At 35.3% G+C, this 17,577-nt stretch overlaps 1 protein-coding gene and 1 long non-coding RNA gene across 2 annotated transcripts; one reads left to right on the top strand and one right to left on the bottom strand.

Moving 5' to 3' along the window:
- Nucleotides 1-6,359: 6,359 nt before the first annotated feature.
- On the top strand, nt 6,360-8,625 carry LOC131625092 (beta-amylase 3, chloroplastic-like). Its single transcript, XM_058895990.1, has 4 exons — nt 6,360-6,939; nt 7,037-7,247; nt 7,373-7,483; nt 7,570-8,625. Exons 1-4 carry the CDS (start codon nt 6,419-6,421, stop codon nt 8,362-8,364), a joined length of 1,638 nt encoding a protein of 545 aa, XP_058751973.1. The 5' UTR covers nt 6,360-6,418; the 3' UTR covers nt 8,365-8,625.
- A 143-nt stretch (nt 8,626-8,768) lies between these two features.
- LOC131625093 (uncharacterized) lies at nt 8,769-11,471 on the bottom strand. The gene is made up of 3 exons (XR_009290732.1): nt 11,300-11,471; nt 9,862-11,191; nt 8,769-9,575 (listed from the first exon to the last, which is right to left on the bottom strand). It is a non-coding gene; the product is annotated as an uncharacterized LOC131625093 (long non-coding RNA).
- Nucleotides 11,472-17,577: the final 6,106 nt, after the last annotated feature.

The raw sequence follows: 17,577 nt of genomic DNA, 5'->3' as shown, positions 1-17,577 counted from the left end.
CAAGATCGGTATCGTCTTAACACCATAAGTCTCCTGCATAAGGAAGTTAATCTGAATATTTATTATGGCATAACCTTGAATTCTCATTCTTCTCTTGAGTAGTTTATCTTTGCAGTCGGCACCATCACACACATGCTCTACGTAAGGAAGCCAATGAAAATAGGTGAGTGATCCAAGTTTTATTTGAAAGAAATAAAAAAAGGAAAGGAACGTACCTTCTAAGTTTGGTGACCCTCACCCGGTCACTTAACCCAACTGTTGTAGAACCTGTAAAAAAATGAATTCAATACCCCTTGTTAGTCGGTTCAGAGGTTTGTGGTGTTGAACTTGGTAGGGCGGATTACGGTCCGACCCCCTGCAACTACAATTGGGTAAGCAAACGGTTATACCACTTAGGTACTAGATTCCCATACAAAAAGGATCAGAGTAACTAATCGCTTGCCTTACTATGAGTGTGTGGAGATAACGGACTTAATGTGACTGCACCAAAATGAAAAAAAGGAGGTGGAGTAAGTTAGGCTTTGGCATAATAACATGATTCGAAATGGTTTGTATGTTCAGGAGGCTTATGTCTTCACAATTATGGATTAGTGTTCCTACGATATTCTTAGTGTGCAAGATTATTACCTATCAATGTAATCTTAACCGAAGAAGAGTTTATAGCCTGGAATGAGTAACTGATGTTGTGTGTTTCTTGTGTTTGATTTTATTTTGCTCGGAGTGCAAAAGTTCAAGTGTGGGAGAATTTGATCAGTGCATTTTGATGCACGTTCCTTTATGTTTTTACTTAGGCATTTCTATGGTTTGGTTTGTTTATTTTTCTATTTTATAATGTTTTTGTAAATTAGTTTATTTTTGCACTTATTTGATTTTCACACTTTATTTTTCAGCATTAGCAGTTCGCACTAAAATGATCAGAACTGGAGCTACGAGAATCCGATTGACGCGTTCTAATAGTCGTTGGAAAGCTAAGGGAAAGAGCTACAATTTTCATGTTGGAGTCAAATGCAGATTCGGAGTGCATAATTCCCATAATTCCGTTTAAGTTGCAGTATTAGTTATATTTTTTGTTTTGGGTCATTTGTTATGGGCCTAGGTTATGTATTTGACCCTGTTGGGTTGTTTTGGGTCATTTGTTATGGACCTAGGTCTGTGTCGTACGGTTCATTCACGTTGACTATTCATGAAATAATTTTGCGAGCTTTGGTACGAATTCCTATGGAAAACTAATTCCTCGAAGTTGATCTATTGTATTCAGGTTCCAATTTTTGAGATTATTATAATGTTCAATTGAATTTTGATTTCCTTTCAAGTTCTTCCTATAAATCGTTTGCTTAATTCATATACAATCGTTTGCTTAATTCAATTGTTATAGGATAGAGATTGTTAAATTCGATTAATTGTGTTCCTTAATTTTTATTCGCTTTTTAACTTTGCTTAATTGTTAATTCGCGTAATCTCTAACTGAATGCTTAATTCGCAAACAGAAATATAATTGAAACAATATCTTTCGCGCTTGTTTGATTGGTGCTGTAATCGAATGGGATTGAGAATCCGTTAGGGAATTGAACATATAGTAATCGATGATGAGTAGGAACCCGAATCAGTAGAGCAGCTTATTTTTGTAATCACTTTTGTTAATCACTTAATTGCAATTTTTTATTAAATTGATCCTAAACCAAACATCCTCTAAATCGATTTACTGTTGGTTAGTAATAATCAAGAATCCTTGTGAGAACGATATTCGAGTTGTCGTTACCGCTAAACTACTGTTTTTACAAAATACTCGTTTTTGATCTGCGCGCGACAGCGGATCAAACCCTCCATACATAGCATAAGAGAATCTAGTTAGGTCAATAATCACCCTCCATTTAAACAGATTATCTCTAGATGTATCCTATATTGCAAATGTTGTCAAGAAAAAACCACCACAATAGAAAGGGCTCAACTAACCTAGATGAGAGGACGATTAAAATTCTCAATCTAGAAAGAAAGGAAAGAGGGGTTAATAAGATTCAACTAGGTTTGGTAAGGAAATGCTATAGTGAAAACTCTGTGACTAGTATGGCACCAACACTACATATCTCTATCTTGAGTGAGATTTAAACCTTGGAAAGCAGAAAGGAGATTGGTGACCAAAGGTTGTTCATGGATAAAACAATCTCTCTTCCATCTTTGATCCTGGACTAAATCCCTACTTACCACTGACCTATCTCAGCCACAACCCCTCTAGTTGCTCAGATATGAAAAAAATGCCTAGGGAACCTAGTCTAAAGGGGAATGATCCTAACCCAAGGATCCTCCCAAAAAGAAGTTTGAAGACTCGAACTCGGTATATTAATGATAACATCCACAAACTAGTAGAATAGGTCATCTTCGTTGGACCCAAAAAAAGATACTTATTTCCACCAAGCGGGCAATGAACAAAAAGTTGAAGACCGGCCCCTAATCAACGATAATACAACTAATATTACATACCTAGATGCAACAAAATCACTTTAAAATCCAAAAGCGTTCGAGATCAACCTACACCTCCATTTGGTCGAAAGGGTCAAATTGACCAAATGGAGATCCATAACCCTCAAACCATATTTACTCTTAGGTTTACAAACATCATACCACTTAACCTAAGAAGTTTTGGAGTCACCCTTCACACCACCCCCAAAGAAACTCTCTTTGAATTCTAACCAGTTTCTTCCAAATTTTCACAAGTATTTTCAAAAAAAAGAAAAAAAAGATAAGAATAACATTAAGAAAAAAAAATTGAATATGAACTCGGCCCCAAGCTAACATAACAATACTTTCACAAATAGAGTCTCTTAATCAATAGACTAACTAGAGAGTCTCAATTGACTTTAAAACTAAGATTAGACCAATAGATAGCAGAAATGTTAAATAGACTACCTCCAATGCCTTACTAATATTCTCCCCCAAAAAAGTCCACTTTATTCGCATTGGATGCCCAAATTTGATTTACCGGTTAAATGTGTGTTTGAAAAGATGAAACTACACCTAGTGTATGTTTGAATTAATAGAGATTTTGCATTCATTATGATTCCAATTTCCAAACATATACTAGGAGCATTCTAAGCCAACACAAAGTTGTTATAAATAGACTCTTGAGTTTAACTCCTATTGAGAAATTAAGATCAAATTCTCCCAAACGAGCACCCTTAATATATTCCAGATTCAGTGAAAACATCAATAACCAGTTCACCCATGTTTTTTTTAGTTTATCACCACCGGTATAGTCCGGTTCGGGGGTCAGTTCTGGCATTAAGTGGTTTCAACCCCCTCCCAATTGCAGTTGTGGGAGATCGAACTGTGGTCCTCCCTACCAAATTCAGCACAAATCACCACTGAACCAACTAATGATTGATAATTCACTCATGTTTTAGCCGGATGACAAAAAGGACTTTTACTCCTATTTTTAGTGCCCGCGTAATATAGCATATATCAATAGTCAACATTAAAATTCTATTAATTTCCACCAAGTAAATGCAATGTTTAAAACATGAAATTTATATCATGGAAATTTCAGTAGATAACAAGAATATGCGGAAAGAATGGTCCAAGACTAATGAAATCATATCAACCACATTAATTATTTTTCCAATTAAATCATTTCTTATCTTGATAGCAAACTGAACAAGAACCTAGAAATTATTGAAATTAATAGATATTTTTTTCGTCCACGAAAACCAGCTTGCAGGAAAAAGGCAGATAATACAAAGTAACAACAAAGGTTGCTAATTTGGTGGGGTTTGTCTTATGGAGGCAATACAAAACCACTCATCAATTATCATGCCAACCATTAAAATTTGTAATACAAAAATAAAAAGAGAAAAGAAAAATAATTCATTAGTCCATTTTGGCTTTACTATAGAAAGCTTTTCCAGTTTGTGTCTGCTGTCTGCAAAATCGCCTTCAAGATTTAAAAATTTTGGAACGAAGATGGAACACTTTTTAATTTTATATGTAAATTTTGTGGATAATTGGTTGATGAGTCAATAATAATGCTTGTTCTCCACTTATCTGATTTAGTTTTTATTTTTAAACTAAACTTATTAATGTTTGTTTTTCTAATGGTTCATTTGTTGTAAGCGAGTATTTCCTCAAGTCGCATGTATAAAAAGATATTTCTTTTTTAAATACTTTAAATAATTGTTATAAATTGTTGTAATGTATATTTCTTTTCTTTAATGGTTTATTAGGAAATTTAATGAACTTCATAAACATTAAAGAAAAGAAATATACATTACAACAAAAATGTCAAAGACAAATTGGTAGGGAAGCATGTTGATTGGCAGAACACGTTTTCTCATGTTTTGTCACTTTAGTTGAAGCGACTTTGAGAGACGTTTGTCTCATCGTAAAACATGCGGTCATTAATCTTATTAGTGGGGAAATCTCAATCAAGTCTAAACATGCATGTTTCCCTCTTACCCACTTATACACTAGAACATATGTTGACTAAATGTTAATTTTCTCTCCTATGGATCAGTCATGAAATTCACATGCGTCTCTTTCTTCACCAATACTTCGACCCGTCAAAATATATCAAATAAGAGATCCCTAACAAAATCATGTTGGTATTTGAAGTCTAGAAGCTCTTTATAATGAAACGTGTGTTCTTCAAATGTATCCAAACACGCCTTGCACAAACAAGAAAAACCTCATAAATAGAAAATAAAGGAATCATAATTCGATATTTAAGGATTGTACGATACTCAACCGGGGGCATATCTTGACCTAGTCCATCAATAAAAATAGCATGGAGAAAATCCCGAGCATGCACTAGTTCCAAACAACCAACAATTTATTTTTGTCTTGTGGTCATATCAAACTTTATATCTATGTCCTGAACACTTTTACTAAAAAAGTACTCGCTAAAACATGTTGTGCTTTAAGGGAGACATGGTCTTCATTCGCCCTTCGCAACCTTTATCAAATCAAATAGCGGCTTTCTCCATATAACTAGATTGACAAGTTCTTAGGCAAAAAAAAGAGTTTGGTGATACCCATGTAAGATCGAAGTGGAAGAAACTCACTCTGAGGATCCCTTTGTTGTGACAATAGATGTATTAATTACACAACCTAGGTCGCTCTCTTCATGAACAACTCCTCGATAAAGCCTACATCTCGACTAAGAGCCACTCCAAGTTGCTTCATTTTCAAGTTGTTTCATTTTCAACATCTATCTCCCAATGTTTGAAGGGAACAATTTCCAACGAAGTTTACTACCATCATACAAAAGCCAAAAGATCTTAATTTTACGAATATTCAATTCAAGACTTAATCCTAACTAGTCTCTTGAATGATGTCAATGACTTTAGCCACCTCCTCTGAATCTTCTATGATGGTTATCTCACTAAAAAAACAATCATGAAGAAGAAGTTTATAATCATATGTGATCTAAGAAATAAGGGGATGTAACACAAGAACTAAAAGGAGCGGTCCTAACTAGTCATATTGTTACACTTTAGTGGCTAATATAATATATAATATGTCCATCCTCGAAATATATCTTTGCTGTCTGACCATAAAAAAATTCAATAAAAAAAATACAGGAAAACTCAGCCTCACCTCTCACAATAAAATATGATCAATTAACTAAATATATCAAAATCAAGTCTACAGATTCAAAATCAATTGTAAGTGCTTCATCCTTAAAATTAAACTTACAATTAGTGAATGTTTAGATGCACGTTTCACTCAATATTCTCGCGTCTCAAAGTCCCATCTGCCGTGATTTTGTGAAGCGGTAATAATAACTTCAATTGATACGTTTTTTTAATACCTTAATGAAAACAAACCGACCATAAACATGTGGAAACGCTTTGTTATCTTCCGTAGGGTTGTATTTGGTCCATAGGATCCGAGAACCGGATCGGTGGAACCGGTCCATTGGACCGACCAAATGTTATTCGGTCCAGGAATAAATAATTTTTTTATCCGATACCAAAAATGGATACTATATTTGATATTTATTGGATACTTTTGTCGGATATTCAAAATAACGGTCCGGTTTCGGTCCAAAAAATTGATCATGACTGTTTCGGTCCGGTCCGAATTTACCCAATACTATTTTGATCCGGCTCTCGGAATAGCAAATACCCGGACCGGACCGAAAACAGCCCTAATCTTCGGTACGGTGAAAAACTTGAAGCCACACACGCTTTGCTAGGATAAGAATGGAATAGGTGGAAACACGTAAGCAAGAGTCACACACAACAGTCTAGTTTTGATTTCTTGCACTTTTTCTACGTTTCAATCTGAGCCCACCAACGTTGTCCACTTCAAACCTCTTGCACTTTTTCTACTTTTCAATCCCAAATCTCAGTTTCATTTTCTTATAAATAAACACACACCATTTCACCTTTTCCAACATAATATCCTTTATCCATTTTCAAAAACAATGACTTTAACACTTCGTTCTTCAGTTTCTTTCATCATTCAGAAAGAAACCAGATTCCTTAAATCATACGATGATGTCTCTGCAACACTCACCTTTGCAAAAACTAAACCATCTTTTAATCTTAAAGTCAAGAGTTCATTGCAAGTAGCACACACCTTCAAAACTGAAGTAAACATTGATGAGAAATATGAGAAGGTGCATGCTCCATCAATTGTTCATAGTAACCATGATGATTCAAAGAGAGTTCCTGTGTTTGTGATGCTGCCACTTGACACGGTAACAATGAATGGAAACTTGAACAAACCAAGAGCGATGAATGCTAGTTTGATGGCTCTGAAGAGTGCTGGAGTTGAGGGGGTTATGGTTGATGTTTGGTGGGGTTTGGTAGAAAAAGATGGACCTTTGAAGTATAACTGGGAAGCTTATGCTGAGCTTGTGCAAATGGTGCAAAAGCTTGGTTTGAAGATTCAAGTTGTTATGTCTTTTCATCAGTGTGGAGGAAATGTTGGAGATTCATGCAGGTATGATATCATATCACAGTGATTGTTATATCTTACTTTAGAAAGATTTGTGATTCAGTGCTATGACTAATATTTTCTCTCTGTCGTAATTTTTCAGTGTGCCTTTACCTCCATGGGTGATGGAAGAGATCAGCAAGAACCCGGATATAGTTTACACAGACCGATCGGGGAGGAGAAATCCCGAGTATATATCATTGGGCTGTGATTCAGTGCCTGTGCTAAGAGGAAGAACTCCCCTCCAAGTCTATGCCGACTACATGAGGAGCTTTCGCGACAGGTTCAGCGATTACTTAGGCAGTGTCATCTCGGTACGTTCTACAAAGTGTTCAATATAGACACTGATATAGGATACATATACCATAGAACTTTAATAAAACTTAGCATGATTAGCAAGAGATTTGAATCTGATATCACAAGACCTATAACTTTGCAGGAAGTACAAGTAGGAATGGGTCCATGTGGGGAGCTGAGATATCCATCATATCCAGAAAGCAATGGAACTTGGAAGTTTCCTGGAATTGGAGAATTCCAATGTTATGACAAGGTATGAAAAACAAATCCATTCATTTAATAACCATTGCTCAGATTTTCGAAAAATCTTTTGGCTAAAATTGCTTGTTTGTTATGCAGTATATGAAAGCATCCTTGGCAGCAGCAGCCGAGGCTAACGGAAAGAAGGAATGGGGAAAAGGCGGTCCTCATGATTCCGGCCAGTACAAACAGTTTCCTGAGGATACTGGTTTTTTCAGAAAAGATGGAACATGGAACTCTGAATATGGACAGTTCTTTCTAGGATGGTACTCGGGTAAATTGTTGGAACACGGCGAGAAGATCCTTGTATCAGCCAAAGAAATATTCCAAGCTTCTGGTGTGAAACTGTCTGGTAAAATCGCGGGAATCCATTGGCATTACAGATCAAGGTCGCACGCAGCTGAACTAACTGCTGGATACTATAATACTCGACATACTGATGGATATCTTCCGATAGCGAAAATGTTTGCAAACCATGATGTTGTCTTCAACTTCACTTGCATGGAAATGAAAGACAGAGAACAGCCTGATCATGCTAACTGCTCACCAGAAGGGTTAGTTCACCAAGTAAAGACGGCGACAAAACAGGCTAGAATAGAACTTGCTGGAGAAAATGCGTTGGAGAGATACGATGCAGGTGGATACGCTCAAGTTTTGTCTACAAGTATGTCCGATTCCGGAAGTGGATTGGCTGCGTTTACATACTTGAGAATGAATAAAAAGTTGTTCGAAGGTGATAACTGGCGACACCTAGTGGATTTTGTAAGAAACATGTCTGAAGGTGGTCGAAGACAAAGACTTCCAGATTCCGATTCACGCGGAAGTGATATATATGTCGGGCACATCAAGAAAACTAAAGAGCACAAACAAGAGGTTGAGGCTCTTGTTGTGTGAACACATGTATTAGCGTGTATGTTCAGGCGTCTTGGTTGTTTGTTCATAACCATCATAAGATGTTTTTTCATAGGAAAAAGGAAGACAATATAGAAAAAGAGGGAAAATGAGATAGAATTGTGATGTGTATACATAGAACAGTGGCCAAGGCCATGCCAGAACCTGAGATCATGGAGAAATTATTTTATTTCATGATGTATATATATAACTCCATTTATTAATGAGAAAAACTTTATCTGCTGAAGGTAAAGAATCAATATACTGGTATTGGTCTCTATTTTGTATTCATCACTTCTAAACTTGAGCAAAAGCTCACCAATCTGATTTGTTTGGATTTGGATTCTCTAACTTTGTCGCATCTAAGTTACTCTAACTTTCAACTCATACATATCGGTAGATCAATCTTAAGATTCATATTATGCTATTTGCCTTTACCTTTTAGTTTTTTAAAAATAACTTATAACTTAGTAAAACAAAAGAAATCACCCCGCCATACAGCTCCAAGCAAACTGTCATTAGAGAACCATTTTCTACTCTGACCACCGACCCAACTACAACCATACCACTGTCATCGACTTACCTTCCCATGTCTTCACCGTCACATATCCATATGTGATGTGATCTGTTTTATCAAAAGCCATAAATAAACCCCTTTTAACAAGCTATTCTCACCATCATATAAGATCTTCACCATTCTTTTCAATTTACAAGCAAGTGTATGCTCTTAAATTCAAACGAACATATACATTTCACAGACCCACTGAATACATGATTATTCTCCAATCTTTTGCATTTTGAAGTTACAACCTACAAAATGACCATTTAGATGAAAACAAAGTCAAGTCATATACTAATCTACGATGCCTAAGCCTTGTACAACACACGAAAATATATTTTCCAGCACTTGACTTTGTTGTAATGTGATGACCAAACTTATGATCTTAAATGGTTGGTTGCATTCCATATTTTAGTGGTCAGAGTCTACAGCCAGAACGCATGAAAAATTGGAGTGAGTAAAAACGACAGGTAGTCGAGCAAGATGATGGTGTGCAGAGTTGGCGATGGTTGTTTGGACCGTAAACTTGGGCGGCAGTATAACACATGACACCGTTTGAAACTTAAGATCCATATGATGATTTGCAGAAGTTGAAAGTTAGAGTAACTTCAGCACCACAAATTGGAGAATCCCAGTCCAATTTGTTTCTCTAACCCTGTAAGATAAGCACATGTTAACTTGGTCAGAGAGTGACATCTTCATTTTATTTGAACATTCTTCTTGTGTATCAATCCAATTCCCACCACAACAAAGATAACAATATGCAATAAGAAAACTGTGTCCCTTTTTTTTGCAAAAGCTTCACACAAAATAGTCCAGATCCATACTTTACTCCCACCCTCATCTTTGTCCAAAATCACCCATGAGTCTTAAGTAAATGCGACAATAAAACACATAATAAATTTCCAATGACTCTGCCACTCTACTACTTGAAACCTTACCAAACAAGTAACAATCGCCTAAGCAAGACTGCATCACCTCCATGACTGACAGCACAACAGCTCTTCATACCGCAGCATTCCATAACATTTTTCATAGCACCAAATTTTTGCTCCACCTCATTCTATGTTGTGATGACAGGAACACTATTCACATCAGTTTTATAGCATTAACATCCACATATAATAATAAAAAGAATAGCCTTAGCACCCTCCAAAATATCTGCAACTCGGCCAGATATAATTGGTCTCAACATGATGGTCAATTAGTAGAAAAAATCCATTACACACAACAGGAAGCCAAAAGAATTGAGTGAAATTTTCCAATCCCTTAATATACATTGGATACACCCACCCAATCCAAAATACCATTCCATACTTCAACACTTAAATGACATTCGAAAAATAAGTATGATACATCCTCTTCCATCCCACATCCGAAGACACGTTAAACCATATCATGTTAAAAAAACACCTCGTTTTCCCCTATTAACTTCTAATGGTATCCTATTTTGGAAAACTCTCCAAGAAAACACAGATATTTTTAATGGCACTAACTTGAGCAACGCTACCAAGCAATTCCCAGTCATAAGAACTTGACACACACCTCTAATTGTGGCCCATTGTTATACTTTTGCATTACAAACTCCCTCCAATTAAAAATTTCTTTTTTGCTTATTAGGTATGTAAGGAAAAGGATGCTGAGCCACTAGCCCATTGAATCGGTAGCAACTAGCAATAGGCCTTTAGAAGTTTATGAATCTCTGAAAACATCTGCACAATGTAATGAAAAAAAAGCACATAACAAAAAACCTAAATTTTTTCAGTGGACCACTTCTGTAAGCGAAAGTAAGATGAAATAATTTAGATTTGTAAAATTCATAGTATCACGATTCACATAGTGTAACGTGAGCAGAACAAACTTGTCAAATCATAGTTAAATAAACATGTTTACAGAGAGAAATGCCTCCCAAATTTTGGCATATAAGTTGTCAAATTATAAGGAAACAGGAGAATTGCAAGTTCACAAAGTTGAAAAGCAATCTCATCCTCTAAAATCAACACTAGTTACAAAATTGTCAGGGAAAAAGTACACTATGAAATCTGAACACGTTACTATACTATATAGCTCTAAGCGAAACCATTATTAACAAACTAAAACCAATACAAGAAAAGATACATAGTGAGTGAAGCTACTCTGCACGGTGCAATTACTTCATTGATCAAAGAGCTTCAAGAATGGGGAGGAGGAGTTGGGTTACCGCGGCGGAGATCTTCGATTAGGTGAGAGAGTTCTTTGCGAGAGGATTCTCTGCCAAACATGAATCCATACCTAAAAGCAGAATAACGGATTCAATTCAGATTAGGTTTGTCGCAAATTACTACGAACTGAAAATTCAAGAATGAGGAGAGAGAGAGAGAGAGAGAGAGAAATAATAACCAGAAGGAAATGGCGGAGAAGACGCCGGCGGTGGCAACGGTTTGAACCAGGGTGATCCTCTTCTCCATTCACTCTTATTACGGGAGAATTTCCGGTACGAATGATGTTCTCGTCTCATCCAATACCGACGATGACCTAATGTTGGACTTTCAACACTGATAGGCCCAACTTATTTACGGCCCATGTCAGAGATATGAGTTTTGGGACGGTTTTTTTATAGATTTAGTCTGGGAACCAAAAAAAACTGATATTTGACACCATCCAATTTTCTATAATATTCAAATAGGGGTGTTCGGGGTGCGGTTTGGGCGGTTTTAACAAAAAAATTATCCGAACCGCAAGAGAAAAAATTGTGCGGTTTGGTTTGGTTCGGTTGGCTTTTAAAAAAAATTCAAACCAAACCAAACCAAACTAATGTGGTTTGGTTCGGTTCGGTTGGTTTGGTTTTTTACAAATATTTTATTGAGCCATACATACATATATAGATGACAACATAATTTTGTATTTAGACATTCATACACTATCAAATAACAACAAAACTCGTCATACTTTGACAACAATTTTCCATTTAATATGTAAAAATTAAATTAGACAAAAGTGGAATGTTAAACATAAAATAATAGCATAAAACAATATAAAAATTATTATAATGAAAAAAAATAAAAGAAACGAGAGATTAGTGAAGGTGAAAAAGAAAAAAGAGTTGAGAGATTAGAGAAAAAAATGTGCGATAAAAACGAAACTGAAATACAGAGCATTTACATAAAAATAAGAAGGTGAAAAAGAAAGAATATAAGAGAGTAGAGATTATAGAAGAAGAGGGAAGATGTATGTGGCAAAGAAGGTGCGATAATGTTATTAGAGATTTGAGAAGATCGATACTTAAATTATATATGTAAGGATGAGAAAATTGTTCGTAATCATAAGGTTAAGGTATAATAGGTTTAAGGTTGGGTTGTATGTGAGTTAAGTAAAAGTTAGGTTGTAACATAATGCGGTTTGATTCGGTTTGGTTCGGTTTACAAAATACAAACGCAAACCGAACCGAACCGTGCGGTTTTGTTAAAAGATGACCCAAACTAATTCGAAGCAAATGCGTTTTTTTGCGGTTTCAATTTGGTTTGGTTTGGTTTGCGGTTTTCTATTGGGTTGGTTTGATTTTGAACACCCCTACCAAATACTCTTGATTGAGTGGGGTAACTCGGCTCACACTTTCTAGTTGGATTAATGGAGTTGTTGGTCTAGGGTTCAACTCTTAGCAATGACATTTATTTTTAAACAAGTTGTTGATATTTAAAAAAATAAAAACTTTTATCATTTTTTTTAAGTGTATGTTTTGTTTCTTCTTTAAAACTATGACTTAATAATACTTTAATATAAAAATATAAGAGAAACGAACAATTTATAAATTGAGACGCTACTCTTTTGTGAATGGCAAAATCAATCCTTTTAAAAATTATATATATAGACCTAACAGATACAATATTGTTATTCATAAGTCTTTGAACTCTTTGTAAAAGATCAATTGCTTCTGGTGCTAGGAAACCAAAAGTGTCAAAGGCGGATGGTATAAAAGCATGTTGATTGTCAAAACACATTTTTCATGTTTGACCATTTTACTTGAAACAACTTTGAGAGTTGTCTGCCCCACAATAAAACCACAAGTCCACAGTCACACCGGTAGAGAAACTCCAGTCAAATTCACGCAAGCATATTTCTCTCCTATCCACTCGTACACTAGAACATCTGTTGGCCTAAGTGTCGATCTCCTCTTATGCGAGTCAATCAAAAAACTTCACATGCGCCTCTTTCTTCACATATACTCCGACCCATCAAAATATATCAATCAGAGCATCCCTAACAAGGTAATGTCTGTATTTAAAGCCTGGAAGCTTCCTACAATGAATCATGTCTTCCTTAAATGTATTCAAACATGCCTTACGACAAACAGGGCAAATCTCATCAATAGGAAATACAGGAATTATAAGACAGTCTCTAAGGATAGTATTGTACTTCACCAGTGAGATATGTTGGCCTAGTCCATCAATAGAAATAGCAAGGAGAAAGTCATAAGCATGTGTGGCTTACAAACCACCAAAAATTGCCTTTTGTCTTGTGGTCATGTCAAACTTTACATTCATATCCTTAACAATTTTACTAAAAAAGGCACTCGCTAAACACATGTTGTGCTTTAGGAGGAACGATGTCCTTTCTTGTAAAACTGCTAAGGTCAAAATCTGAAATTGCAACACTAAGACCGTCCAAAGCTTTGTCGAAATATCAGATCATACAATAAACCCCGTTGTCTATCAATATATGATCATGTAACACCCAAGATTGGACCCTGGAAGCTAGAAAAGCGTATGAGGCAACCTCTAATGTCGAGTATAAACCCAAACTCGTAGCTCTAATGGTAAAGAAGTCATCCTCCATTGAATGTCCCTAGAGAAAGGACCTCCACCAACCACGATGTCTTCAACCACCCTTCGTAACTCTTTATCAAACCAAATAGTTGCTTCCTCCATATGATTAGGTTGATACGTTCTTGCCAATATTTACTTCATCTCAATATTTGGTCAAAAAGTTTACTCTTAAAAAAGCAATAAATTTAAATTTTTGGTAGTACATTTAAAAAAATATGTTAGTTCATATCGGGTGGACTTATGAAAAATGAAGTTAACACTATTAGATTTTTGATAAATCCGGTATGTTTACAATTTTCTGGGTTTTTGAAAAATTTGTTAGTTCATATCCGATAGGCAAAAAAAAGAAGTTAAGACTATAAGATTTTTTGAAAAAATCCGATAAAAACTTGTAGTTCATGGCCCCATATACATTAATCTCGTTAAAGAGTTTTGGATGAATGTCTCTGTTGTGCCAGATGGTCATGATGAAGTCATTTATTCCTATATCAATGGCTCTCATTTCTTCATTACTCCATCACTGATTGTTATGACAATCAACTTTCAAGAGACAGGTAGTTGTGTTGAACACTATGAAATTTATGCCAAAAGAAATAACCTCTCCGGTCCTAATTCTATACTCCACATTGCAAAAAAATTGTTTCAACTTCTAGTGGTAAATCTCCTCCCAAGAGAGAAAGACCTGGAAACGCTTACTTGGTATGACAAGCATCTTTTGGTATTCCTCATCTACAACATGAGTGTTAATATTCTTGTTACCATTTTCAACTTCTTGAAGGAAAAGATAAATAATTCTCGGGAGGAAACGAGTTTTCTCATACCTTATGGAAGAGTTCTTTCGGCACTTTTCCATAAGTGAGGGACAGTTAGGGGTAATGTTAAAATTGAGTGGACTGAGAAGTTTGAATTTGTTGAGTAGTTTTCTTTGTTGTGTTGTTTCTTTATTACTATCAATGAAAAAAAATTCTATTATTTCCTATTCTTGTTTATTGATAACAAAATTTTAAATGCGGAAACGGGGATTTGAAGCGCGGTTCTTATAGCTATATTATCTCGATTCTCTAGAAAACCGAGATAACATGTTTATTAATTTTTTATGGATAAATAAAGGCGCTAACTTATAGTTGGGTTAACTCGGTTTTGTATAACACCGACGTAACATGTTGTTTATCTTATTAAAAAATAAAACATTACGCTCCAAGGAAATATCCTCTCGGTTTTAAGCATGTAAAAGATGAAAGCTTCGTCATAAAAAGTGTTATTCATTGTAGTGATCCTCAAGACTGCCTAACTACCATTAAGAATCAATACAATCGGATTCTCCATATGCTAAATCATCAACATTCTCATTCCCTTGCAGTTAATCCTTCTGACTCCTCCATATTGCCTAACATCAACTTTGTCTCTACCTCCTCGGATGTTAAGCCACATGTACATTGGATAATCGATACAGTTGTTACTCATCACGTTACTCCTAATTTGCATAACTTTCATTTTTATTCTTTTGTTCCACCCATAACTATGAAACTTCATAACGGCTCTACTATAATGACTAACTTAGTTGGCATTGTTCATTTATCTAATTCAATAATTCTTTCTAATGTTTATTATATACCAAAATTCAATGTTTAATTTAATATCTACTACTAAATTTATTGACTCATCTTGCTGCTCACTCACTTTCAATAACAAATCATGTTTGATTTTGCAAAAAAAATCCATGAAAGTGATTGGTTTAGCTGATAGATATAATGATTTATATGTCTTCAAAGCTCAGGCCATTTCATCTTTCCCTGCCTCTACTAGTTGTAATGCTATTTTTTATTCTCATTATTTTCTTTGGCATAGACGCCTAGGTCATGCCTCCCTTTATAAATATTAAGAATATAAGTGACACGCCCATTTTGTAACCGAAAAAAGGAAAATTGTTGGTGCTGGAATTCAAAGTTTGTAAGCCTTAATATATCATCACTATGATTATTAATAATGACTGTAGTGTAATGTCTTTTAATAAAATAAATAAAAATACAGGCGCCTAAATAAGAACTATTACTTTGGTTGGCTTAATAGTTGAGGTAGTAACATGCTACATCAAGTGTCATTTGAAGTAGTGGAGGTTATGCTTACGAATCCCCTTCTACAAGGAAATGAAGTTTAGGGCTAACTTCTAACAAAATAGAAAACAAGGATTGAAATAGTTAGTATCCAAACCGAACATATTTTGCATAGGTTAGTCTTGAACCAAGACACAGTTTTGAGTTGGCTATCCTCTAAACCAAACTGAGATTTTACACAGGTTGACCACGAGGCAAACTGAGATTTTACACAGGCTTACATCGGGCTAAACTTAGAAACCAAGTAAGATTTTACACTAAAGCATAAGGATATGTAGGTATCATTGGACTGATTGGAGCTAAAAATGGAATTCGGGTAAGCCCCCCTGCTTGGAAAAACATAACACATCTTCTCATTCTTTTTACAACAATGTCAACAGCTTTAAACACCTCCCTAATTAGAAATTCTAAAGTAACTAGTCCTCAACTATACTCACCACATTTGTTGAAATATAGAACGAGTGATGTCTATAGAGAGTGTACCAAATTATTGGACTTGTTAGGCAATAATGATTGGTCGGGGAGAAGTAGGATGTAGATCCTAGCAGGAAGTATTATATCATCTATAGTGAAGTTTCTGATAATTCATTCTCTTTTAATTTTTTTAAGCCATGTCTTCTTTACACACCTTCCCTTTATTTAATTGGTTTGGGGTTGACGGCCCAAAATATTGATCCAAGCATATTTACTCATTTCAGTATAACCATTGACAGCTTTACCATTAATGCGAAGATCTAAATGCATACTAACATCTTCCAACATGATCGTATATTTACTAGTTGGAAAATGGAATATATCTGTTTCGGGCCTCCATCGCTCTAGTAATGCTAATATAAATGTTGAGTCAACTTTAATATCTTTAACTCTGGAAACTTTTGTAAAACTGGTGATTTCCAAGAGACGGAAAATCATAACGAGGGTTGACCTACTAGTCATTTCAATGTTGACCTCCGAAATCAAACGTGTTATTATGGAAAACTTCAAACTTGCCATGTGACTTGCTCACATGTTATTGCAGCGTGTTCAAGCATACGACAAGACTATTTTGTGCAATATAGTTGATGTGTACAAAGTTGTTAGCATCTTTAAGTTCTACGAAGAAAGCTTCCTCGGGGTTCCGACTAAAGCAAATTGGCCTCAATGTGAAGGCAACACTCTCTGCCACAATGAGAATGTGCGGTGAAAAAAGAAAGGTTTCCCAAACACTACTCATATTAGAACTGAAATGGACAATGTTGAAAAGGGGAAAAAGGAAATGTGGTATCTGTCGCCAAACCAGCTATATGCGTAGAAAATGTCCAGACAGAGGCAGAACTTCTAAATAATTGTGTTTGTTGTTTTAGTTCATCATATAATTTACTTATTAGTTTCTGAAATGTAAAACTTAAATCTTCCTGTTACAACACAACAACGACTATAACACCACATAAACTTAAAATAAAGTTACATCAAATAAAGTATAACATACATCTTCTTATACTATTCAACAACGACACAAAAAACAAGTGGATCATTTTTCTCCTCTATTAACTTCTCCTATGTGGATTTCAAACAAATAATAAACGTTAAAATCATTTTGTAAACGATCCAAACAATATTGGTAGGTACAATCTGGGGCATCCGCCAAGTGTTAGCTGGAAATTTTGACGGACAAAGAAAAGATTGTTGAAAAGAAGATATTTCAAAGAGAGATGTAAAAACCAGCCTCTAAAGGCTATTTGAAGCATCAATTTGTATTAAG

Source organism: Vicia villosa, unplaced genomic scaffold, assembly GCF_029867415.1.
Source record: "Vicia villosa cultivar HV-30 ecotype Madison, WI unplaced genomic scaffold, Vvil1.0 ctg.000184F_1_1_2_unsc, whole genome shotgun sequence".
NCBI lineage: Eukaryota > Viridiplantae > Streptophyta > Magnoliopsida > Fabales > Fabaceae > Vicia > Vicia villosa.
Note: the sequence above shows the minus strand (reverse complement) of the source record. Positions and strands in the feature narration are given on the sequence as shown.